Genomic DNA, 24,893 nt, shown 5'->3' on the forward strand with positions numbered 1-24,893 from the left:
ACATGGCTGATGCAGTGATTGCGTGGCATGGAAGGACTGTGTGCGTATCTTCATGTTGGCCTTATCTAATATTTTTCGTGGCTTCCTTGAAAAAGAAGAAATCTGTGAAACTTTCTCACAGTAATGATAGTAGCAACTGCTGTAGTTTGTCAAGGCTCAAACTCAACTGCCTTCCTGTGAGGACGAGCCATAGGAATGCAGATTTTTGAGGTACTTTTGTTCATAAATTTTTCCCAACCTTTACCCCGCCGCGGTGGCTGAGCGGTTATGGTGCTCGGCTGCTGGCCCGAAAGACGCGGGTTCGATCCCGGCCGCGGCGGCTGAATTTCTTTGGAGGAGAAATTCTAGAGGCCCGTGTACTGTGCGATGTCAGTGCACGTCAAAGAACCCCAGGTGGTCAAAATTTCCGGAACCCTCCACTACGGCGTCTCTCATAGCCTTAGTCGCTTTGGGACGTTAAACCCCATAAACCAAACCAAACCTTTTCCCAACCTTTAGCATCCTGTGACCTTGTTCCTCGCATTACATTCAGGTAAATACGGTATATAAATGTTTTAAAGCACGACACCTTTCGAATAGGATATTATTTGCTGTGTCTGTGCAGAGATAAGTATTTTTCTGATCAACGCTCGGTTTGCAATAGAGTTGCAAAAAAAAATTTGGAAACCCTCCCTCATGAAGGTGGCACTCGATCTTTTGTTTTTTTTCTCATGGTACGAGGGCACTTACCTTTTTTCCTCTCCCTCTTGAGAAGGTAGTGACTGAGGACGTGAAGCTAGCGAAGTTGTTTTGGTTCACGGCGAAAATGGCATAAAAGAGGCAATGGTCGAGGCCATGAAAATGATCGGACAAGTATAGAGAGAACAAAATGACGGATAAGCGTGTGTCCCCTCATTTTCTTTGGGTTGTCCACGTAACCGATTTCTGGGAATGAGCACTTGGTATTGCACTCTTAACCGTTCATAAAATTTGCCACTAGGTGGCCCTGCTTAACAGTAAGCTGTGTTGAAGAAACATAATCCTGTTGTTCATTATCCCTCTGCAATGTGTTTTCACTGTGTAGCGTCTAGTAAACATTACTCATTCGGGGTTCACCGTCAATCTGATCATCTCTGAGCAGTCGTGTCTTACATGTATGCTGAGCCGCCGCGGTGGCTCAGCGGTTATGGTGCTCGGCTGCTGACCCAAAAGACGCGGGTTCGATCCCGACCGCGGCGGCTAGAATTTCTTTGGAGGAGAAATTCTAGAGGCCCGTGTACTGTGCGATGTCAGTGCACGTTAAAGAACCCCAGGTGGTCGAAATTTCCGGAGCCCTTCACTACGGCGTCTCTCATAGCCTCAGTCGCTTTGGGACGTTAAACCCCATAAACCAAACCAAACCATGTATGCTGACATGTCTTACATCTTTAAGTTGCTATTTGCAACAAGTTTTTCCTAGCATGTGTCATGCGATCTCATAACAAATTCCAGTATATGCTTCACATCTCGTTCGTGCTTCTCGCGATTATGTGTCCTGATAGTTTCCCTAACAACCTCCTTGGAAGATTCCTGCATAACATTCAAGGAAAAACTTTACTCAAAGCATTGTATAGTCAGATGGGAGAGGTGATCTACCGCTTCCACTGAGCTGACCCTTTTTGATTCTGCCTACGTGCAGTTATGCTTTCAAAACAACACACAATATGACAAAACATTCAAGCCCGAACATTTGTGGACATCGTATTTATGCACTAAGTGAACTGTGTTTTGTATACCTGGTGTCTTGGAGCTTGTAGTTAGATTATTTAAAGAAGAGCCTATGCAACTCTTTTGTTGTTGCGTTTATTCTGTGACATACTGTGAAGTTGTTATTCACAATGTGCATTGCCATGTGACCTTGTTGCATTGCAGCTTTTGCCTGCATCCATCTGTGATGCTAGTCACCGACAAAGTAGCAGTATTGAATTAACTGTCAATTAACTATTGCATGGTGCCTCGCCTCGTGTCCAATAATAAATGTTTCTGGTTGTCTAAAGCTCCGTCTCTTCCTGTTATTTCACTGACCACGTTTTTACAAATGCACGGAATATTGCTCTGTGCAACACGCAACTTTCTGTTCTCCCAGTAATGTTGCTCAAACTGCAGTGAGATCTCCAGCTCATATTTGCTGGTTTTAAAATCATACTTTATGTCAGTGTCAAGAATTCTCCATACTCAGTGGTGGTATTAGAGTATTTATTCACAAAAAGAAATGTAATAAGGAAGTAACTCGTTAGCGTCGACCAAAGCACAGTCATGCAGCTACAAAGGAAAGCTATACAGCTTTGGATGCTAACGATTAATTACTCCCTCATCAAGAATTTACTCCGCCTTGGGGAATTCCACTAAAGCATTGAGTCAACATATAATATTGTACTATTGCTATATTTATTTACATTTTTTCACATCCATTCTGGGTGTCAAAATATTTTTCCTTGTATATTACGCCACATAATGAACACCTCCTGCACTCATAAATTTTTTTTTTAGAAAAGAAGTGTTCATCATGTGAATAAATGATAACCTGCCAGCTTCTATTTTATTCTCATATGTCTGTTTTCTCCTCGTGCACTCAGAGGAGTGAGCCATTCTACGAAGGGATTGTATATAAATGTAGAACCATAAAAATAAATATCATATGAATGCAAATTTAAGCGGAAGTCTTCAGAGTAAGCTGTCCAAGTAGGGACGAATTTCTCTCGGCACTTCATTATCGACCTAGCCTAGTTTGCAGACTTTTTGTAACTTCAGGCATCGTCTGTAAACCCTGAAAGTCTCCTCAATGCTTGTGCAGTGTCTTGTGCTCCCATTGTTTGGTAGTCCGCCAGTTGCATAGTGAAGCTCGCTCGACCTGAAGACAACGTCCGCACCACATCAGCATAGTCGTTCAGCTCGGCGAGAGGAACCTGCAGGAGTTCAAAAGACAGTTTGGCGCAAAGAAGCCACCAAAGGCAACCCTGACATGGGCTATGAGCAATGCCTTAGTGGAGGGCTTTGGATTGATTTAGACCATCGTGGGTTCTTTAACACGTGCTGACATCGGAGAGCACACACTTGTTTTTGCATTTCGCCTCCATCGAAATATGGCCGCGGCGGCTTTCGAATCAGCAGCCAAACACCAAAGCCACGGAGCCACCATAGTGGGTCCTAGCGGTCCTAGCACCAACTTACGATGAAGCGGTAAACAGAAGTCAAGATGGAATTTGCAGGTTAAGTGGTTCAAACTGATAGGTACCACAAGCTTGGCAGGGGAACTGGTCGCTTTGCATCAAAAATAAAAATACACGACGGCTTTTCTCAGCAGCATTCCAGGTTTAGCAATGTTACGTTTAGCAAAAAGGGTCCGACAAGTTTGAATCTAATATGCGCACAGCAGGAAAGAAGTTTAATATTTACAGAGGATTTTCAGGTTTTGAGTACACAGCTGGTGAGCAACACTGAAAGGGTGTCAGTAAAGAGGGTTAAGACCTACCTGTGCATCCACGATGCGCATGTCCAGCCTCTGCCCAATCTCACCAATGGTCGCCCTTCTTTGGGAAAGGTCACTTAGGAGCCGTCCAAGGTAGCTCTCGGGTATGGACACCTGCATTGCCCCATGCTAAATGAGGCTAACACAGCCACAGTTGCAACTTGGCTGCGTCATATTCATGTTCGTATGCTGCACGGCCACTGGCATCACAAATGTCGAACAAGAGATCGCAAGATCTCTCTTGTATCCTACAGGATGGGCTACTGACACATACAATGCTGTATCGTGGGATGTGTTGTAGAAGAGCCTTTGAAGATGCTGCAATTGTAGCAGACCCCTTGTGGGTTTCTTTGCAGCTGAGAAAAAACAGCTTGCTTCCATAAAGTTATACCAAAATTATGTTCCCTGGCACTGACATGACAGAACTGTTGGGTTCGTAAGATTTCACAGCAATGTAGCAAATGCTCTGTGTCTAATCAGCCAAACACTTTATTCTTACCTTTCCACTAGAAGTGTGCGAACATTCGAAACTATGAATATGAATCGAATGTTTTTTATTCGAAACATATTCGTATTTGAGAAAATTATATTCCAGAATTGTTGAATATTTGAAAATTTCCGAATATTCGATGGCGATGGAATACCGTGGAAACCTCAATATATTCGGCCGTGGCAAAACCAGAATATCTGGGCGAATTATTCGAAGATTAAGTTAAAGTGGCAGGAAAACAGTACAAAGGTGTCCTCTTTGCTTTCTTCTTTGTTGTTCATCGTATCAATCGGTCACATCCAGACGCTGATAGACTTGGACCTCGAGCTAAATTCCACAATTGTGCTTTCCCACAAGCGATGAGAACAAGACAGGCAATCATCTGCTCTGAACAATCGCAACGTGAACGCACATGGGTTTATTTTGTTTGATCATTCCATTATATATATCCTCGAGAAAATGCTACTTTATTGTGGCATACAGTGTCATGCTGTATCTGGTAACCAGTCGGAGATATCTTTAACGTTCTTCATCCCTATATGTTTTGCTGCAGCTTGAGTTCTACTTGTTGCCACTCTCATAAATTAAGTCATTTCTGGTTCCATCCATTAAATTCGAAATTCCTGTAACTTTAGAAATTTCAACTACAATGTCCGAGGACGCCGCACACCAAGAATTCAAAATCCAAGAGCAGAGGGGTTGAAGTCATGCTCTTCTAAACCCTCCTGTTGGTGCCATTTTGTTGTCTGCCGCTGCCATCACAGTATCTTATATACTGTGCTCCCACTTCGAGTTAATGATCAATTCGCTCTCGCCCTACCATAAGCTTGCCGTCCCGGTTAGCTCAGTTGGTAGAGCGACTGCTCCGGTGAAGCGGTGGTCCCGGGTTGGAACCCCGGACCAGGACGAATTTTTCATGAACTGCAAAGTTTCTGAGAAAGCTGTATAGCTTTCCTTTGTAGCCGTATGGCTGCGCTCGGGTGGATGTCAATGAGTAATTGCTCCCTTATTACAAATCTACTCCACCTTGGGGGATTCCCCAAAACATTTGACCAGTATCTTATATGTTGCTGATTGCTGCCATCTATTTGTGCATTTCTTTTATCTCCTCCTGCCAAAGCATCATGCAAAGTTGCAGTATGAAAACAGGAATATAAATATGCAAGCTCTCATATTAAAACTTCGCACATATGGTACATTTCACACCTGGACCGTCATGATGGGCTCCATGAGCACGGTGGCGCCGCTGACGAGGCACTGTGTGACGCACTGTGACGCGGCCGCGGTGACCATGGCCAGGGAGGTGCCCCTGCCCACCACGCACCAGAGCAGCTCGACACCGACATTGGTGACGGGGAAGCCCCGCAGGGGTCCGTGCGACAGGGCCAGCGAGGCACCAGACTCCAGGGCGCGCCGGTGTTGCGACCACAGCTTGCCCAGGTTGTTTTCGTCAGTCACTATTACCTGCGTGCAAAGGCTCCTTAACACCGACAACAACTCCATCCAACTTTTGTTTTCAGAAAAAAGATTGATTTTTGTGGCTCCCTCTGGTAATGCTGATGTTTGTCTGGCACCAAGACTCACTTACTGCTGCAAAAGCTGGATTTAAAAAAGGAACATTATTGTTTCTCCCCAACACTCAATTAAAACTCGTTAAGGGGATACCCAAAGGGACTCCATGATCGCCATTTAGCAGTGGATAGCAATTTAGCCTAGCCTCAGAGATCAGCATTTCCTTGGCCATCAAGAAACAGAAGTGGGCATGGACAGGCCATGCAATGCAAAGACTAGATAATTGATGGTCCCTCAAGGGCAACGGAGTGGATTCCAAGAGGAGGCAAGCGTAGCAGGGGGCGGCAGAAAGTTAGGTGCGCGGCTAAGAACAAGATGTTTACGGGGATAATGTCGCTGCAGCTGCTACAGGAGAGCATTAATTGGAGAGTCATCGAAGAGGCTTTTGTCCTGTAGTGAACTTAATTAGGGTGACAATGATGACCAGCCAACTGACCAACTTGGAAGTGCAATTTGAGTTACAATTCAGGTTTAGCATTAAATCAGAGACAAAATACTAGTTCCTCAGTGTTGAGTAGGAACAGCACTACAGTGTTTTTCGCCGTCAAAGGGATATGGCACCAACCAACTCTCTGGACATAGGCTTGGTTGGTTTGGTTTATGGGGTTTAACGTCCCAAAGCGACTAAGGCTATGAGAGACGCCGTAGTGGAGGGCTCCGGAAATTTCGACCACCTGGGGTTCTTTAACGTGCACTGACATCGCACAGTACACGGGCCTCTAGAATTTCTCCTCCAAAGAAATTCCAGCCGCCGCGGTCGGGATCGAACCCGCGTCTTTCGGGTCAGCAGCCGAGCACCATAACCGCTGAGCCACCGTACATGAGCCACCGCTGAGCCACCGTCTGGACATAGGCATTGGGCACAAAATAATACACAAAAGGCAGTGTAATGCAGTCTGGTAGGAGTGCACTGAGCAGATTGGGCCAAACGTTCACCTTCAGCTCTCGAAACTGTGTGTCCGATGGCACTATCCGCATCTCAACTTCGACCTTGTGGTGTGTGCCACCCGCAGTGCGGTCAAGCACATGGCGCACTGCTTTGGCAGCAGGGTCTGCTGGAGCCTCTCTGTACGCCACCTGCAAAGCGATAAAAGCAGGGCCACCTTAAGTGATCTGAAACACTCGAGACTTTACGTTGCATGCCAGGGTTAACATATGCTGATGTAGAATTTTGTAAGAAATACAACCACTGCTCAAATGCACGACAACTGAAAGAGCACTTTACACACATCAGAGGTGGACACAAAACGAAGGCAGGCACCACAAATGCCAGTGGTATTAATTTCTGTCACGTTCACATATGCATTTGTTTAATTAAACGCCTGAGGATATGGGCAGAACCAAGAGGCACAGCAAGAAATCTCTCTAAAGGAGAGGAGCCCATCCATGTCTCCGTCTCAAACATGTAAATTCAAGTTCATTTAAAGGGAGACTGAAGCACTTTTTCTGAAAATCGGGCTGGCAGCGGCATCCTATAGTTTTTCATGCTGTATACTGGAATATCGCATCCAAATAGGGCAAAAACAAGCGCGAATTGCCTTTTTAGCCGAAATATGCGGCCTGCGCCGCGGGGCACGCCGCGCGGCGCGCCGCCGCCAGTGATTGGTCAAGAGAGGTCGTGACGTCACTTTGAGGAATGGAGAAGCTGCCGATGCGGATCCGGCGCTGCGTTGAGGGCAGATCGCAGCTTTCCGTGTCGTTGTAAAAACGAATACGGCGAGTATTTTCTTTTACTGACCACCGAAGAAAAGGATACTACAGTTTGCTCATTCCACGTATCGCCTGAAACCAAAAAAGACACAAGCAAAAAATTCTATGCCTAGCACATGCATACGCCAGCGTCAAAGACGCGATGCAGACCATGCGTAAAAGGTGCCAGCACAACCTCGGCTCGTATTCTCGGAAAGGAAGGGGTGCGAACAATACTCAAGTCAATTACCACCACCGGACGCCTCCTGGCTCGCCCGAAAGAGCGCCATCCTAAAGAAAAGGCCCAAAACACTGTGTACAAAAAATCCTGTTCTCAGTACCCGGCGTTGCAGGTTGGGGCAAGAAAGTATTTCAAGGAAACGATGAAGGAGCACAAAGTTGGTGTCAAAATTAGCGAAGCGCAGTGGCCAAGCACTGCGAGGCATGTGACCACAAGATAGTGACGCAATCATGGTGCGCTGGAAACCAACAAAATACGCGCACAAGGCTGCTGCTTCACTCGTGGCGCGTTCAGCAGATGCCAGAAAATATTAATCGCTGCCTCGGAAACGTTCGCCCTTCCTAGATTTGCAGTTTAGGTTCAGTGAAGTAGTGGCCAGCTATATGTGTGTTTAAAAGCCAAGCTAGCTGCAACTCGCCCGCTGCCACAACTTGATGAAGAAACCGAGTAAGGTTGCGGTGTTTTTTCGCAAAAACTCGGTTGGCATTCATTTCTCTCATAAATTTGCATCCGAAATCAACGTCGAACGCTTTCATTTTAATTGCTTAGCTAGGATTAAACGAGATGCCGCATATGAAGAGCTTCGATGCTTGCTTGCTTGCTTGCTTGCTTGGACACGTCGAACCGAGTATAAAATGACTAACCGAGCCTTGCTGAGCACGTCTCAGGTGGTCTGGCCGCACCTAAGCTGAGGAGAGCGACACATGCTTAAGCCTCTATAAGGTTTCTTCAGGGGCTAAGTGAGCATGTTTCTACTTTTAAAAGAGGCGCTTCTTCGGAATGGTGACACGCCTCTTATGCGCGAGGAAATCAATGGAACTGTCATGGTTCAGCCGCGGCTTTTCGACAGAAATCTCCAGAGATCACACTAGGACAAGCTCTGCCTGTAGCCGCTCTTACGAAAGTGTTTCGAGCAGAGTAAGCTTGCTTTAGTCGGCTTGAATTCTTCGTCACAGCAGCGAGCGGTTGCGCTGCGAGCTTGTGATCTTGCGGAAAACAGCGGAAGACGACACAGTCGCGGCCGTAGTTGTTCGTGGACACGAACGCAGAGTAGTATTCTCAAGGTCGGCTGACACGCTTTGTACGTCACAACGCACGCAGTACGAGGAACAACGCATGCAGCACGAGAAACAACGCGCGCTGAAAGCGCGCTCGGGTGCGCCGAAGCATCCCCGGCTCCTCAACATGACGTCACGCTGGCCGACATGGACGAGGTTTCCCTCTCCGCTGTTCCCCTCTCCTGCGCTCGCGCGGGGCGCGGGAAATTTAAACATCGCATTTTTAATTGGTGATTGCGCCACTGTTTTAGCCAAAATCGAAAAAATAATTTCACAGACGTGATCAGCAATGACAGTACTTCAAAACTCTAGAAGGTTAGCTGATTCGAAAACCGCCTCAGTATCCCTTTAAAGGCCTGCCTGCCGCCCATAGCAGCTTAGCATTTCTCTCTCTCAAGGCAAGATGTCAGTAAAGAAATAGAAGATGCATGCAAGCTGCTACCGTGTAATGTTTAGTGAGTGACTTGTCCACAAGCTCCTGCTGACATTAGGCATAAGATTAGGCCTAAGATAAGGCAAACACCATTTTCAGGCACAGCCTACCTGCAAAGGCCCCAGACTGGCATCCACATTGTGTTCTCGTAGGATGCGATCCCGGGTCACTTCCAGATGAAGTCGTCCAAGGCCACCCAACACCTGCAGCCAAGCCAGTCATTAACAGCTTATATTTTCAAGACGATCGGCTTATTTTTGCTTCATGAAGAGTAATCTTGATGCACTGCTGTGTCAGCTAATAAGAGCTACAAACCAGATTAATCACAAACCTGCGATACTTGTATGAAACATTAGTTTCTTACCATGTTTAGAGGCTGTAATCTTCTTTTGGTGACATCAGACAGCCTGCTTTAAAAAAAGCACTTACGGCCTGGAAAGAACAGCTTAATTTTTTTTTTTACTCCTTTTTGCAGTGCGGTCAAGAACAAGCCAAAGCACTGTCCCTCCCACAGCGTTCATGTATCCTGCAATCACTCGCTTTTGGCCTTTGACCTTTGACCTTTTACATGAAGACACGGCAGATGTGTGCATATGGGCAGCCAGCAAACCTTATTCCTTTTAAAAGTTTTTGAGGATGATGTGACCACCGGCCATGTTACCACCGGCCGACCTCTCCACCTTTCCCTCATTAAAATTCCTTTCTCTTCTCTCTTCTTAGTCAAATTATTGGTGCATGTGCCCCTATTATAGCTTCATTTCTTTGCTACTCAGCGATTACATCAAATCACAGAGTTTTCTGAATTTTACAAGTCATATTTGCGGTCAAAAACTTAGTTTGTTGAGATTTCTAGGCCCCAGTACTCCAATACACCTCGCACGTTCTGGAGAAGTTCCTGATGAATTGTTATTTTTAGTCACCAAGTATTTATGAATGAAGTCCCACTAGAAACTGTGGCAGTAATTATGCAATTAAGGATGCCAGCCATTGCTCTGTGTATCACAACGCAGTGCCTGGCACTACAGAGGCCCAAGCTGTATACAGCAAAGCTGCAATACGAGTCATACCAAACTGCTTTCAACTACCGTTGGTTGGTACCTTGCTTATTTCCACCATGTCTCAGTAGTGTACAAGGATCTACAGTTAACACTCCAGTGGTTTTTTACACCAAGATCATCACAGTGTTAGGGAAGGCTTGAACACTCGTCACCCCTTCTCAGTGTGCTAGCAATAAGTAGTGCGGATTCTCTAGTGGCAGAACAGATGACACAGCAGTAGTATGTTTCAAAAACTGCGACACAAAGACCCTGGACATAGGGTCTCTCATAACGGTAGCCACCAAATAACGTTTTCTCTTTCCGTGCAACTGCCGTATTCAATGGCCGCTGCGCCAATGTTATGCTTTTCGTTTCCAAGATGACAAGTTTTCAATGTGCAAGGACTTTGTTAACTGGAAAGCACGGTAGAGAGTTACTTTGTTACATTTAAGAGAAAAATATGCGAGAAAAATATGCACGGTTTTCACTAAATCTTAGCCTCAGAAACAATAATTTTCATCACAAAGTGACTTTCATTCAATCAAGGTTTGTTATATCGAAGTTCAACTGTGCATGTGTGAAAGCATATGTACAACTTTCCAAAGCAGTGAAGTTTACAAGTTGAGAGCACATGTCTGCTGTGCACACAGATTGTTGCGCCATCCTGTGATCATTTTTGTGACTGCAAAATAGTTGGCACCCATGCACTCACCATCTGTCCAGTGTCTGGGCAGTGGGTGAGCCGCAGAGCTGGGTCCTCGCGCAGCATGCAAGCCAGTGCTGCATCCAGCGCATTCTGCTCACGCATGGACGGGGCTTCAATGCTGCACAGCACCACGGGCTCAGGGACCTGCATCGCCGCCCTCTGACCAGCCGGCCCTGTGTGATGAGCAACCACGATGAAATGCCTGGCAGTCAAGCAGTAGATGAGGGGCACACACACACTTATAGACTTTCAAAGACTCTATGCCTTAAAGAAATTATGACGGTGTATCGGCATGGCTATGGAGTGACTATCACCAGCCTGCTATTCCTACGATATTAACAGAAAGAGCTTGTCGAAGGAAAGAGGTCAAACATACAGATAGCTCCAACTTAAAAGGGAATAGACAATTTCCATACGAGGATGGATTCTGTCATTATTTCTGCACTGCAGTCAAAACGCTCCCATAGGTTTTATCAGACCAGAGGGAAACTAGCTTAAAAAGAAGGAAAAAGTGTTTTTTTCGCTTATACTTATGCAGTAACAGTTGGCTGGACACAAATAGTGTGTTCCTTTCCACATTAGAGCTGCCTGTACAAAAGTAAAAAGATGGTTAACAGATAAACATAAGACAATATTCCCTGCCAAGTTTTGCTAACAAGCTTTCTGTACCATCCTCTTAGCATTTTTGTGTCTTACTGGATATGTTTTTCAAGCATGTTAATGTCAATGTTATTGCATGTTACATAGCTGTAAGGGCCTTCAACGCCAAATCCATGCAAATAAATGCTATGATTCATACTGCAGTCACCAGACCTCTATTCACAAGACAAAAAGATCTGCAACTGAAGAGGACCTAACACTAGCGCCCCTGCACTGGAAAGCAACTGTGCATCATGTAATCCAGCCCAGAGTTAGTTTAGAAGATGTTACAGGCACTATCCGTCATCTACGATCCAAAACATCCTGTAGTGCTGACGGCATCCATCTTTTCATCATTAAAGGTTGTTGCGATGTCCTGGCACAACTTCTACTAGAAATATTTAGATCTTCTCTTAGCATCAACTTTCCTGCTGCTCGGAAATACACTCTGGTAGTACCAGTTTTTAGGGCTGGACCAAAAGATATTTCGCATAATTCGCTCCCCTCCTGACTGCAGCTTAATCCAAGAGGACGTAAACTCTATGAACAGGTGGTGTTTGTCAAACAAGTTAAACTTGATTACAAATTAGACTGTTATGATATCTTTTACGCGCAAGGCCAACCCCAATGAGTTTTCATACGCTCTCAACAAAAAGGCCATTATGAGGGTACCTGTGGTTCGCAACTTAGGCAACCACTTGGATGCTAAGTTGCATTTTTCGCCCCACATTCTGGAGGTAAAGAGCAGAAGTCTGAGCATGCTTGGCTTGGTGACCCGTGTATTAAGGGTGTCCTACTCAGTACTGCATGCCATGTTGCCCCGTCGTACCACGGCCTTGTCGCACCAAGACTTCAGTATGCTTCTGGTGTATGGAATTCGAACTGCTGCACCTTTTCGCAAACCCTCAGAAGTGTGCAAAAACAGCTTGTGAGGAATGTCGGGGATCGTGTGGTCTGATTATCAGCTCTCTGATATGAGGCTGCCCCATGCACTCTGGGACTAACCGACTTGAAGACTAAATGGCAGTCTCAGGACTTTGTCTTCCTTGTCAAGTGTTTACATGGATGCATTAACTGCATTCATCTAGCATCTCTGATCAAGCATCGGGTGCCTGGACGGTCCGTGCGACTAAGCCATGTATTCGACGTGTCACCGTGCATACAAACAAAGCCTAATTGTGCAAGTGATGTTAAGTATAACACCATGGCACCAAGTGGTCCTGGTATAGTATTTCATCAGCATCTTAACTCTTTCAGGCAAAATCAGCTGCACTCTTTGGGACTTTAACACCTTTTGATTGTTAACTATTTCTATCATTCATCATTGTCATCGTCTCTATCATTTTCATTGCTCTTTCGTTATCCTTTTCTGAATATTTACATTGTCCGTTTCAGTTCCACTGTTTTGATTGCACCACTGTGAAAGCCCTATGGCTGTCAGTGGGCACCTCACAACAAACAAATAAATAATTGGCCGCATGGCACAAGCGTCATGTTGACTGGCACTCTGCCAGTCAACATAATGGTAAGTACTTTCAGCTTCAGGTAGCTTGCTTCTTTACGGCAGTGAAGCAGATATGAAAGGATGCCAGCTTGCATGAATATTGCAAAGCATGCAGCTTCTACATTGCTGCGGAATGCTTAAGTCACAGTCGCTGTGTTTACCCTGGAGTGCTGACTGAGCCGCAGAAGCGCCTGCAACCAGCAGGTCCCCCGTGACACTGTGTTGGAGCCCAGAAATGGCCAACACGTCCCCCGCCACAGCCTCGCGCACCGTCCGGTATTCGTCAGCGGTCACCTCCACCAGCTCGACCACTTTCTCAGACACATCCCGCGTGGCGTTGTACAGCCGCTGCCCCACGGTGAGGCGCCCACCATAAAGCCGCACAAATGTCAGCGGGCCCTTGAACTGCATGTGCGAAATGTGCATTGCACCTTGTTTGTCAGCAGGCAGAGAAGGTGGCAAACATAAACAAGGCATGCAGTGTGTACTACTCAGAGAAGAGTCTGGCAATGATGACCCAGCAGAACGTGCTTTAGCTTGAAAGGTACTTAGAAGAACAGAAAGCTGGGAAAGTTGGTTAAGGTCCGTAAGACAAAAGCAGAGAAGACGAGGACAAATGAAGAACCAGACAACATGTGCGCTGGCTTTCGAATAACGTTTAGTACAACCTTGTACACACTTATTTCATTCCTGCCAAGAAAACGTGAAAATAACCTAGTTTATCACTACTGATCATGACCTACAGTTCTGAAGAGGACTAATCTACACACACAGAGGACTCATTTACATTGGCCTGCATCCATACATTTCTGCATTCACAAAGAGGCTACTTCCAAATAAAACAGAGCTTCTGTAAGCCAGAAAATGTAAAAAAATGAAATACAGGTGTTGCCGCCATTTTTGCAAACAAACCACAATGATGCTAACACAATTTTTTTATGCGCATCTCTAAGACTAGATCACACTGCTATTCACTTTCAAATGGCAATCGTGGAGTCCCTTGCGGTTTTGATGTCATGAGTTTTAATCAAGCAGTGGGAAAAAAACATCACATTTTTAAATCCAGTTTTCTCAGCAGTTAATGTGTCCCTCGCTACCTAACAAACTTTGGTACAGTCACTAAGAGTCAAAAATTGCATGGGGTGGTCCTCACTGTTCCTTTAAAGATTTTTGTTCGTGCGTTTTCTTCTTAGTAGTGCTATGCAACACTTTAGTATACATGGATCACCACATGGTATTTGCCTGTGATGGCTAAATAATTTATAATAAAACTTCTTCTTTTATCTGTTTTGGTTTTGGTTTTAACAGCCTACGAATAGCTGTCATGTCAAAGATCAGGACAGGTCATGTGAGGCATGAAAACACCATGATAGCACTGCTTCATCATTTAAATTCACAACACAATGCTAAAGCCAGCCTTTCTGAAGAGATGGAATCAAAACAAGTGAAGGAACAGTTTCCTTCATGCTTAATGTAATCTCTACAGACCTTTGATGCCATATGTTCAGCTGTTGAAACCAAAATACCAAAGAGATGAGAGAAGAAATTTGATTATAAATTATTTAGTAGTCGTAGGTGGGTATCACATGGTGACCCATGTATAGTAATGTCGAGCACCTCATTACAAAGAAGAAAACATTAACTAAATTTGGTGTCTGTACTCCTTTAATGATACCTTGGTGTGGACCACTTTGAAGGCAAGTGCAGCCAGTTGCCCACTGCCGTCAGATACAACAGGTTCGGGCAGGAAGTCAATGACAGCATCCAACAGCGGCTGCACGGCCAAATTGCGGTATGCGCTGCCACATAGCACGGGCGTGCCCTTCCCAGAGATGGTGACCCTCCGCAGTACTGCCTGGAGGTCGGCTGCCGACACCGGTCGATCCCGTAGCACGAATTCATCCGCAAACTGGTCGTCCAGTTCTGCTGCTGCTTCGATTAGCTCCTGCCTGTGATCAACCAGTGTTAAGAGAGGCATCAAATAACTGGAGACACTAGAGCCATGGAGTCGATGAGTGACGCATTTGGATTCACTTGTCATCGATTGTCCACTAAGTCTGTTTTACCCTTCATCCTCAAAGCTAGTGCTGGTTTATAACTGTACTATCAGCACAATGTTCTATTGCCTTGATACTAATAGCACTGAAACAGTAATGGTAACAATGGCACTTCAGAGCTAGTAACTGTAACACAGTTGTAGACTGCAGGCAAAGCATGTTCTCTGTTAATAATCTGTTAACCAGTTTTATAAGTTAGCTTTTTCGTATGCTGCAATTCTTCCATTAACATTGCGTTCTCCATCAACAGGTGAAGCACAGCTTTGTTGTTTGTGGTGTCTGTGGGCAATGAAATTCGTTGAAACTTACTGATATGTTTGCACAAGTCACTACAAAAACGACAATTGGGTCTGAGATGTGCCCAACTTGTCATTAACTACGAATCATGTTGCCCTGATAAAAAAAAAAAAAGAATGCATGCATAGTTGCAGAGCACCAAAGGAGATGCACAGGAGGGCACGCAGATGAGCTGATCACCTTTTCTTTGCAGCCTTATCATAGTGGCTGGTTCCTGACTGAAGTGGTGTGCGTGTGAAGACGCGGCCTTGATGAGAGTCGATGGGCCACACGACAGCGTCCATCGACACCAAGTCGACAACACCGACTATTCTGTCTGCTGCTTTTAGTGGAACCTGCACCACCAGAGGAAAGGCAGCGAGCTTCGCGCGCACATCTGATATGCACGAATCGAAATTTGCGGCGGATTTGTCCATTTTGTTCACAAAGATGAGACGGGGCAGCCTATGACGGCGGGCCTGCTCCCACACTGTGATGGTCTGCGCCTGGACGCCTTCCGATCCATCCAGCAGTGTGACGGCGCCGTCCATAACCCGCAGAGAGCGCTCGACCTAGCAGAAAAAAAAATAATACGCAAAAAGTTTAGGCTGAGGCATTGCACGACACTACATACGCAAATACCCTTAATGTCATTAGGAGAGTAAATTCTTGTCCACTCCTTTGTTTTGCTGCATTTTTTTTTTGTTCATCGGTACAAGCCAAGCTTTCCACCTAATGGTGAACGTTCAATTGGGAGCAGCTGTACTGGGTGTGGTATGTGACGTTTGCTATGCTGTTTTGCCCCAGAACAGGCTTCCAAATTTGGCTAATGGTTCATTGATTAAATGATGCTCAGATTCGTTTTAAGGTTATTCTTTGAATTGACTTCATTTTCTCTTACTGCACTGTGCTTTCTAATCGCGCTTCTAGGCAGCACTGCCACTGGGTGTATGATAGTGTAAGCTACCACAAGCTTATGCTTTCCAGTCGGACTACATCCAAACGGTATCGCAGGACGAGCACTGAATGAGGTGTAGACGACACCATCCACCACATCAACAGCCTCTAAATATCTCAATGCGACGCACAGACCGGAGCGACTTGCACGCATGATGCCAAAGTCTCGCACCTCCATACTAAAGTCCACGTGACCCGGTGTATCGATGAGATTGATGCGATGATCCCGCCACGGAAAGGACACCGTCGCGGCGGTTATGCTGATGCCCCGCTCGCGCTCCTGGGGAAGGCAGTCGGTCACCGTGTCGCCGTCGTGGACCTCACCCATGGCGCGGGTCAGGCCACTGTAGAACAATATCCTCTCCGTGATGGTCGTCTTGCCGGCATCGACGTGAGCCACAATGCCGATGTTGCGCACTTTGCGCTGCTTTGTCTGCACCGGTGCTGATCGCGCGTCCCGCGATGCACGGACGGTGCACAGGCACCGGCAAAGCGGTGCAGCAGTCCTAATAAGCGGACTTGGTAGCCCGCGTGCCATAAGCATCTTTGATTTTAGCATGGCCGCTTCTGTGCACCCGCAAACACAAGCTAAATCCGCCGACAGATCATCCAACGGTCACAAATACTTCGTTCATTGGTGTAACCCATGATGTAACCGTAAAAGTAAGGCAGTGGCTGGAGACACGCGCGTGTCACCAGCCAGGTAGGGGGGCTAGATGGCTGTTGACACGCAGATACCCACGTGACAACATAATTAAACAAAAGGGCGCATAAAATCGACATAAACTTTTTATAATATTCAGTTACAGCTTAAATACTCACCTATAATAGTACAAGTGTTGGGTTTTGTTTCAAAATTTGGTTGAAATGTTTTTAAAGCGCATGAGTTGAGGCGAGGCGGCGGCCATGGCTTGCGGCGGAGCTCGCACCGATGAACTGCAGGAAATTAATTGAATTCGGTTCGACGGCATTTAGATCGCCCATACGGAGATACTCGATGCCGAGCAAGCGTACGACAGCGTACCCCATGCCGTGCTTTTGACCTTGTTTTTACCTCCCTGTCGGACTCGGACCTGGGGCCTCCGGAGCGTCTGCTGGTCGACATTCTACGTCTCTGTGAGGAAAACACGGTCGTCGCGCACTTCGGGTCCTCGATCGGCCCCATCGCAGTGAAGAAAGGTCTGCGCCAAGGGTGTCTGTCTTCGGCGAGCATCGAGCGAGAGCTGCTTAGGTCGCACATCGGTTTCCGCCTCAGCTGGCATGGATGACGACCGCTGACTGCCGGGTAAAACTTTCGCGGACGATCTAGTACTGCCTGTGGAATACCCGCCAAGGATTTGCAATTTCTGCTGAGCGACTGCCAGAATGTGGTTACTCGTTTGAACCGACGGCTCAGCTCCATGAAGACTGTGGTTGTCGTTTGGCTGGAAGCAACACGGCGGATTAAGAATTAACCTTGGAAAATAAGACCTTTGCCCAGAGTTTATAGTTCCGATGTCTGGGAGTGGAGATGTTCGCCGAAAATCCGTTACTGCCTTCACAAGGCTACCGACAGGCTGCCCTTACCTTTCGTGGCGCCGATTTCATCAGATAGTGGAGAGCACGCTATGCTGAATCTGTGAGCAAGCAGACAAAACTGCGGAACACTTGGCTCTCTGCTGCCAAGGCCTGTCTAGTCCACCGCGGATGACAAATTCTACAGGCGTTTGGGTCTCCATTTCCCACCCAGCTAGAGGAACTGGATCGCGATCACAGCAGCAAACGTAATGTCCGAGCCTCAGTGGAGACCATCGAGAAGCACCTTCCTGGATGGTGGGTGCTGTGTACCGACGATACTAGGAGCACCTCAATAAACACTAGTTGGGGGTGTCATGTGGCAGCAGTCACTGAAATGGCCACCAAGCTTACGATGTGCTGCTGTCATTTCTGTTCCAGTTGTCTATATGTGTGTTCATGCGTGTGCATGCGTTATGTGTAGGGAGTGACTAGTTGTGTGTGCTATGTGCATGTGTTTGTGTACTCTGGCTGGGCACCACACCAGCTGTGCCCATCTGATTCAAAGGACAAGGCCACAGTCATCATCAGGCTGTCTCGACTAACTCAGCTCTCCACTGTTCCACAAGGGGGAAAGAATTATCATGCAGGATCTCAGAAGATTTGGCGTGCATAGCAATTTCATTGAGTGCAATTTCTAACTACATACAGGGCTTCGATGGCGCACTGTGCTCGATGCCACTGTGATGCTTCAAGCTATTGAAAGCAAAGAAAGTTCCCTGTGCCCGCCCCCTCAAAATTGTTTTTTTTTTTTTGGTGGTTATGAAGATTCCATGAGGCCTTCAAATACGAAAGACCTGAAGTGCTCTGTAGCCAGACTGTTTGTCTGGCTTCCAGTGGTTACTGTCACATAAAGAGAAGTGCATGTCTGCGCATGTTTCTGTGAATAAGCTCTCCAGCAGTGTGGCCTGGAATAAAACTCTCCTACTTGTGTTTTTCAAACGAACAGATCAGCTTCGATGACCAGTGCTCTAGAGCACTATGCTGTCGGCACAGCCGATCACGCCTCGTGTTAAAGTACAACACACTCTTGCACTATGCACTGCATATTGTCATCTTCATCAGCTTCCAGGCGTGAATAGATCGGATCACCTTAGCCTCGATCAGAGCTTAACCTAGTCTAATATCCTTGCCAGACTTGCCGACGACCTAGCAAAACAAAACCATGAGCCAATCAGGCTAAACACATGCTTTCACATGTCTGTTCAGGTGAACTATGCGAAAACCCTATCCTTCTTCGTCTAGAATTAGATCATTATTTCTTATCTGACAGAGTGAGAACTGCAGTTGGAAATGGTGCATTGTATATCTTGGTTGCACATATGAGGATATATGCACTGATGTAAAATGTGTAAACTGTGTGCAGATAACTTTGGGTTCTGTTTTTCGAAATGCTCGAGCAGATTCTTATAGGATATTAACAGGTAAAGATATGTACCGCATTTTCCTAGCTTTGTCTTTGCAAGTTTTTTTCTTTCTAGAGTCCTTTTCGCAAAATTGTTTTTCCTGCCGCTGTTCTATCTACTCCTCCAATTTGAACCACTAGGTCAGCGGCCTTACCGCGGCATGTGGCTAGGTCAGTAGGACTTCAGTAAAGGAGAAATTCAGAAATCCTCAATTTCTTTGCATTGCACGTGCACCCTTAAGAACCCCAGCTGGTCAAAGTTAATCTGGTGTCCATCGCTACGGTGTTCCTAATAGCTGACGCGTCGCTGAGGGCTGTGAAGTCACAAAGTTTACAATTTAATTTTTTTTTCCAATTTCTAAGGAGCTCAAGTTAGTCTTGTGTCTCTTAACGTATATTTCCCTCCATAGGAGAGTAGGGAGACATTTACACCCATTCACGCTTAATTGTTATATACGGTGGGTGAGTGGTGCCATAGGTAGAGCACAAAACTGCATGGGAACACTTCAATTCCTCATCCTCATTATCCTTTGAAAGGATAGAGCAGACCAAAGAAAACGGCTGAAACATCTGTGTTCTAAGCTGAGCCCCAGAGCCAAAAATAGTGTGCCGATATGACTTATTTTGCAGTTCTTATAGTCACTTCAGTATGCCTGCAGTGCCAAATTTAAGATAAGAGCGTTGCTCGGTTGGCGGAAAGACTCTTGGGAAAGCTGAAGAAAAAGGCTACACCTTCCCCTCAGGGGCACCAGGAAGAGACACAGAAGAAGGTCGTGTCCATTCCGTATCTGCTCGGTGTGTCTCATCATCTAGAAAAGATCGCGGTGCAGTGTTCCGGCGGTGTTCTCCGCCGATCATAAAGTTGGGAAAGTGAGTGCTGCAGTGAATGAGAAGCTGCAACCGGCCTCTTCCTGAAAGTACGTTCAAAAGTGCTCTCTATCACATGCAGATAAGTTCATTAGTTGTAAAGAAGGGGTGGTGTGTAGGGTTCCTGCGTCGTGCAGAAAGATATATTATAGGCAAACGGCTAGGTGCTGAAACGTCAGATTGGAAGAGTGCGAAAATTCCCTTCTTCTAACCTCGTGCTACACTGCTACGAATGCAAAGAACATGAAGATCATCCTTGCCTGCCGGACTCACATAACACGTCGATAGCATGCAAGAGTAGTAACCAGATAGGCAGGGAAATTTTTGAAGCATATTGCATCGCTAAGAACTCGGACACGTGTGTAGCAAAACCGTCTGTTGCTTTGCAGAGAAAGAAGACAGCATTCCTTAATAAGTGCCTTTCCTGTGCAGTGTAACCCTTGATGTTTTTCTGTTTTTGTTTGTTTTAAGTTTCATGCGTTTTCACCTTATATATTTCCTGATTTTTCCATTAAACCTTCAATTGTTAGACAGCGCCCGTGTCATCTTCTCTTTTGCCGGTCCTTTGTCTGTTTTTGGCTGGTCTTGAAGATGAACTACATCCAACTCGCCCAATACAGCGTGGTGGCAAATTTAAAGCCTGAACAATTTGGCTGCAGAAGCAATCTTTTGTTGTCGGGTTCAGCCCAAATTTACGGAAACTCGGTGCCTTCAGGAAAACATCAACAACCCACAAGTCTACGGACACGAAGCAAATTTTTATTTTGAATAAGTGTTGATGTCTATAAGAAGAAAATGTCTGAGTTCACAATACCATTTTGCAATTTCTGTGTAAAAAACAATCGTGATGTGACAAAAATAAAATGCTGTTTTTTTTTATTTGGTTTCACGCCCCTTCGTAAAACAAAAATCACATCTGGCATGAAGAAAGCTCTGCACCCCATTGGCATTAGTTGTTACAGAAATGGGCATGGGCCAAGCAGTGGCAGAGTTATGGGTCACTCTTGGAGGAGGTGGTTTGGGGGGAGAATCCCATTTGGACCATGTATTTACGGGCGCTTTTTTGTCTAAAAGATAGGGTTCAGTTTGGTTTGCCTGTGTGAAATTTCTTGCTTGGGAAAGATTTTCCTCCCCACCCGGCATAAATCCACCACTGGAGCCCAGTTTATGTGAACAGAGGCAGTTCTGGCAATTTGAAAATTTTGGGCATCAGCAGCACCCTTTAGCCCAGATCACTTCCACCTTCTAACATATTGTGTGAACTGTGGCGGAGACCATCCAGCTTATTCTTGTCCATGTTTAGTGTAGAAAAAGGAAGACAATACAATAAGGCTGAAAGTCAGAGAAAACGTTTAATTTTCTTAAGCTCGCACAGGCACATGACACAGTCTTCAAAACGTGCCTCTCGTGATGTGTTCATGTGTATAGAATAGTAAAGTGGCCCAGGGAGTCGGACTTTTTTTGAGATCAGTAGTGAAGCGTACCTGGCAAATATTCTGAACTGAGCCATGAAAACCAGGCAACCTTTTTTCCTCAAGAGGAAAGCATGATATCTTGTTTGCACTCACTGATGAGGGAAAAACTCTGAGAGTGATAATGAGGGTGGTATTTTAATTAAGGACAGCACAGTGAAGCATGGAAAGTAACATGGCAGGGCAACGATAAAGGGTTTGAGGCGATCCTAATGGGTTAGGGAGCAAGTAGGAGGTAAGGAAATGCTAGCTGAAATCAAGGAAATGTACACAGTGAGTATGTGGAGGACGGATAACTGATGATCCATTATACTAAAGGAATGGATTTAATATGGATTAGTTTATAACACTACTAAGTCATCTGTATCGGTCGTGTTGCGTTATGGTAGGATAGTTATGTCGAGTCAGATTTCGTTACATCACTATGATATGAGGAGGGCATACAGCAAGCACAGGCAGTAAAAAAAAAAATTAGGTGCAGAGCACAAAGCAGAAGAGGAGAATAAAATTGTCAAATGCAACCACATATGGTAAGCGCTCACGAATGTTCATTAACACACATAGGATGTTTCGCTACCAAAAGACACGTGCAAACTGAAATGCATATATCACATAACACTGGGGAAATACAAAGACGCTTACAGAAAATATTCTTAGTGCTCAGAGACTAGGTTTTTGTACTGAAAAACCTGTTGAAATTAGTTTCTTTATTAATCATGGGGCTGCATGATGTATCATTTGTCAGCCGTGTCCTGTAAGGCTGAAGCAAAGGTTCCAATTTACTTGTTTTCAAAATTTATAAAATGGTGCCGAGGTTGGCTTGAGGTGCGACAGTTGTAGAAAGATGTATGCTCACGGGGAAAAATAGATCTTTCATGTTTGACGGCTTTGCTGTGTGTAATGTAAACCAACATTAGCTATGCAACACATAATGTTCTTTTGCAACATGTAAATTTGATTTTGGCTAGGGTAGCTTGAATAGTACTTCTTAAGACAAAGGAACAGTAGTCTTCCTGTCCTAAAACATTGAAAAAAGGGCCACAATTGGGCTTTATCGCACGAAGCAGATTTAAGTTATTGGATAGTGGACCGAATCACCGGCCTGTTGAAGAAATTGTCTGCTCAAGGACTCTTTTCCAAAGCATTTCATGGCACAAAAGCTAAAAGCAAGGCCTGTAGAAAGCTGGCACCTACACAGCAGCACTGGGGATTGAACCCGGCATCGTCCACATGCCAGGCACATGCCCAAACTTCTAGGCCACCGCCTAGCAGTCTTAAAATTTTATTTGTTAGGGTAACTGATAATTCAAGCAGTGTACTGTTTTTGAAGGAAAAAAAATTTGTGCCAGTTACCTTAAGAGAGTAACTTAAATGAACATTTCACTTCTTGTCAAGGACATGTAGATGTTGTGGCACTAGTGATGTTGTTAAGGGGCAGGAGAGATTAGCCTTGCAATGAAAATTGCAGAGCTGGTCCCCCTGTATCACGTAGTCTGTAAACAAAATACAACTCCTAGCATTGCTCTATCAGAAAAGGAACTGTGAGATCATACGGCTCGAAGTGTCAAGAACAGCCTCGTCACGTTAAATAATATTTACTTTTCTTTCCCTGAAATCAAATACCAACTGATCCTTTAGAAATGACACAGAGTATTTTATGTGCTGCATGGGACCCTTGTTTTCCTGAAGGGAGAGAGAGAGACTAATGAATACAGGAGAGGTCTGCTTGGTTTTTAGCCCAGCATGCTACTCCAGGTGAGGGTGAAAGAAGAGAAGAAGCTGAGAAGAAGAGGGTGAAAAAGTGAAATATAGCATAGTCAACACTCATGCACTCACAAACACACATAATTATCGAAGTGTGTCCACCAACCCATCTCCCTAAGAAAAACTAATAATGCTTTTGTCCCTAGCGCAGCCAAAGCCACATCACTCCAGGGTCCAAGAAACTGCTCCAGGTGCACGGGGTCATCCTGACGGAGTCCTAAAGCACTTAACAGTGCCTTGCAATGGTTAATAAAGGTTTGGCAGCAGCAGATCAAGTGTTGAAGATCTCCGCGCACACCACATGTCGGGTACAGAGGGCTACTTGATGCACCAATTTTATGAAGATGGCATTTAGTGAAGCGAATGTCCATGCGGATTCAGTGCAAGCAATTGCAATCATGTATATTTAAATTGGGTAACATGTGGAAGTCACAGGTTGGGTTGATATGAAGAAGGGGTCTACATTGACACTGCGGATTACACCAAAAAGAGTGTTGCATATGCCATCATTTAATAAGTCAGAAGACTCATGTCATCACAACAAGAAAAGGGTACGTGTGGGAACAAGGATGTGTCACCATGTGCCGACCTCACTGCACCGTCAGCATGATCATTGTCTGCGAGGCCGCAGTGAGCGGGTAACCACTGAAGCACAACACGGTGACATAGTTCACAGGCCTCGGTGTGTAATCTGTTCAAGTCATCGACGATGTGCTCCTGAAGGCTTCGTGATGAGTTTATCAATTGTTTGGAGAGGCAATGGCACCGATACGGCCCTTAATTGAGCATTGATCTTAAGCCAGAAAGCATCCACTGCATCGAGATGAGAAATATTCGCATTTACTACTATGCACTGGAAAGGATTTAGTGGCGCGGGCTGACCTTAGAAAGGGAATTCCTGGGATAAAGCTTCGCGCAAAAGGATCATAATTTCCCTGGTTTCTGTGCATGCCTAGCAACAATGATGTCTTCTCTATAATTTGTCCTGCAAGCTCGTCTCTCTCCTGTGTGGCGAATTGCTCAAAGTCGCTCATATTCAGCATCTACAGTTGAGCACACTTTTGGTAGAGTTATAACCTTAGTGCTGGACGTTTTAGCATGTGCTACAGCACCAATAAGTTTTCGTGATCTAGGTTCGAGAGCTCCAGTTTTTCAACTGCGTCAGGGAAAACTTCCCAATTCATGTAGTGTGCCTTGCACTGCTGGGAACTTAAAAAGCACCACCAAGCTGAATGTACGTAGGTTGGTGATCACTGCCGTAAGATTGTATGCCGACACTCCAAATTGTTGAAGACGACAGGTGCGCTGAAATCATAGAAATGTCAAGGGCACTGGATCTTGCATCTTGATAAAAAATTAAAAGTAAAGTGAAATTGCTGCTCTGTGCAATATCAAGTAAGTGTCGACCTCTGGCTGTTGATGTGATGCCTTCCCATGCAGGATGGTGTGTGTTGAAGTCTGCCATTATGATGTGCAGTGCAGGGGTACTGCGTACAATATCCTGAAGGCGGTCAGTGTCAAAGTTTACACGCGGGGCTATGACACGACGATCACTGTGAAGGACAGGTCCATGATCTTTTCAATTTTTGAGCTTCTCTCAAGTTGAAATTTTTTTGTTCATTGCATGGAGGTTATTACTACCTGGGTGGAAGCTTGGCTTGGCCATGGTGAAGTCGAAGCACTAG

The 24,893-nt window shown here is 45.5% G+C and overlaps 2 protein-coding genes across 2 annotated transcripts in view; one reads left to right on the forward strand and one right to left on the reverse strand.

Annotated features, from left to right (window-relative positions):
• Positions 1–15,797, forward strand: part of LOC149330891 (transmembrane protein 62-like) — a 37,042-nt gene extending 21,245 nt beyond the window's left edge. Inside the window, exon 14 of the mRNA XM_089561608.1 lies at positions 15,404–15,797. Within this exon, the coding sequence (XP_089417734.1) occupies positions 15,404–15,448 (45 nt within the window). The 3' untranslated portion in view covers positions 15,449–15,797. The remainder of the gene's footprint in view (positions 1–15,403) is intronic.
• Positions 1,403–16,844, reverse strand: mRRF2 (mitochondrial ribosome recycling factor 2). Its single transcript, XM_089561605.1, has 10 exons — positions 16,319–16,844; positions 15,391–15,761; positions 14,532–14,805; positions 13,018–13,261; positions 10,720–10,886; positions 9,081–9,173; positions 6,486–6,626; positions 5,184–5,441; positions 3,491–3,601; positions 1,403–2,924 (listed from the first exon to the last, which is right to left on the reverse strand). Exons 1-10 carry the CDS (start codon positions 16,703–16,705, stop codon positions 2,766–2,768), a joined length of 2,205 nt encoding a protein of 734 aa, XP_089417731.1. The 5' UTR covers positions 16,706–16,844; the 3' UTR covers positions 1,403–2,765.
• Between the last annotated feature and the right edge of the window lie 8,049 nt (positions 16,845–24,893).

The sequence above is a fragment of the Amblyomma mixtum genome, chromosome 9 (assembly GCF_055824585.1).
Source record: "Amblyomma mixtum isolate Tamu chromosome 9, ASM5582458v1, whole genome shotgun sequence".
NCBI classification, from domain to species: Eukaryota; Metazoa; Arthropoda; class Arachnida; order Ixodida; family Ixodidae; genus Amblyomma; species Amblyomma mixtum.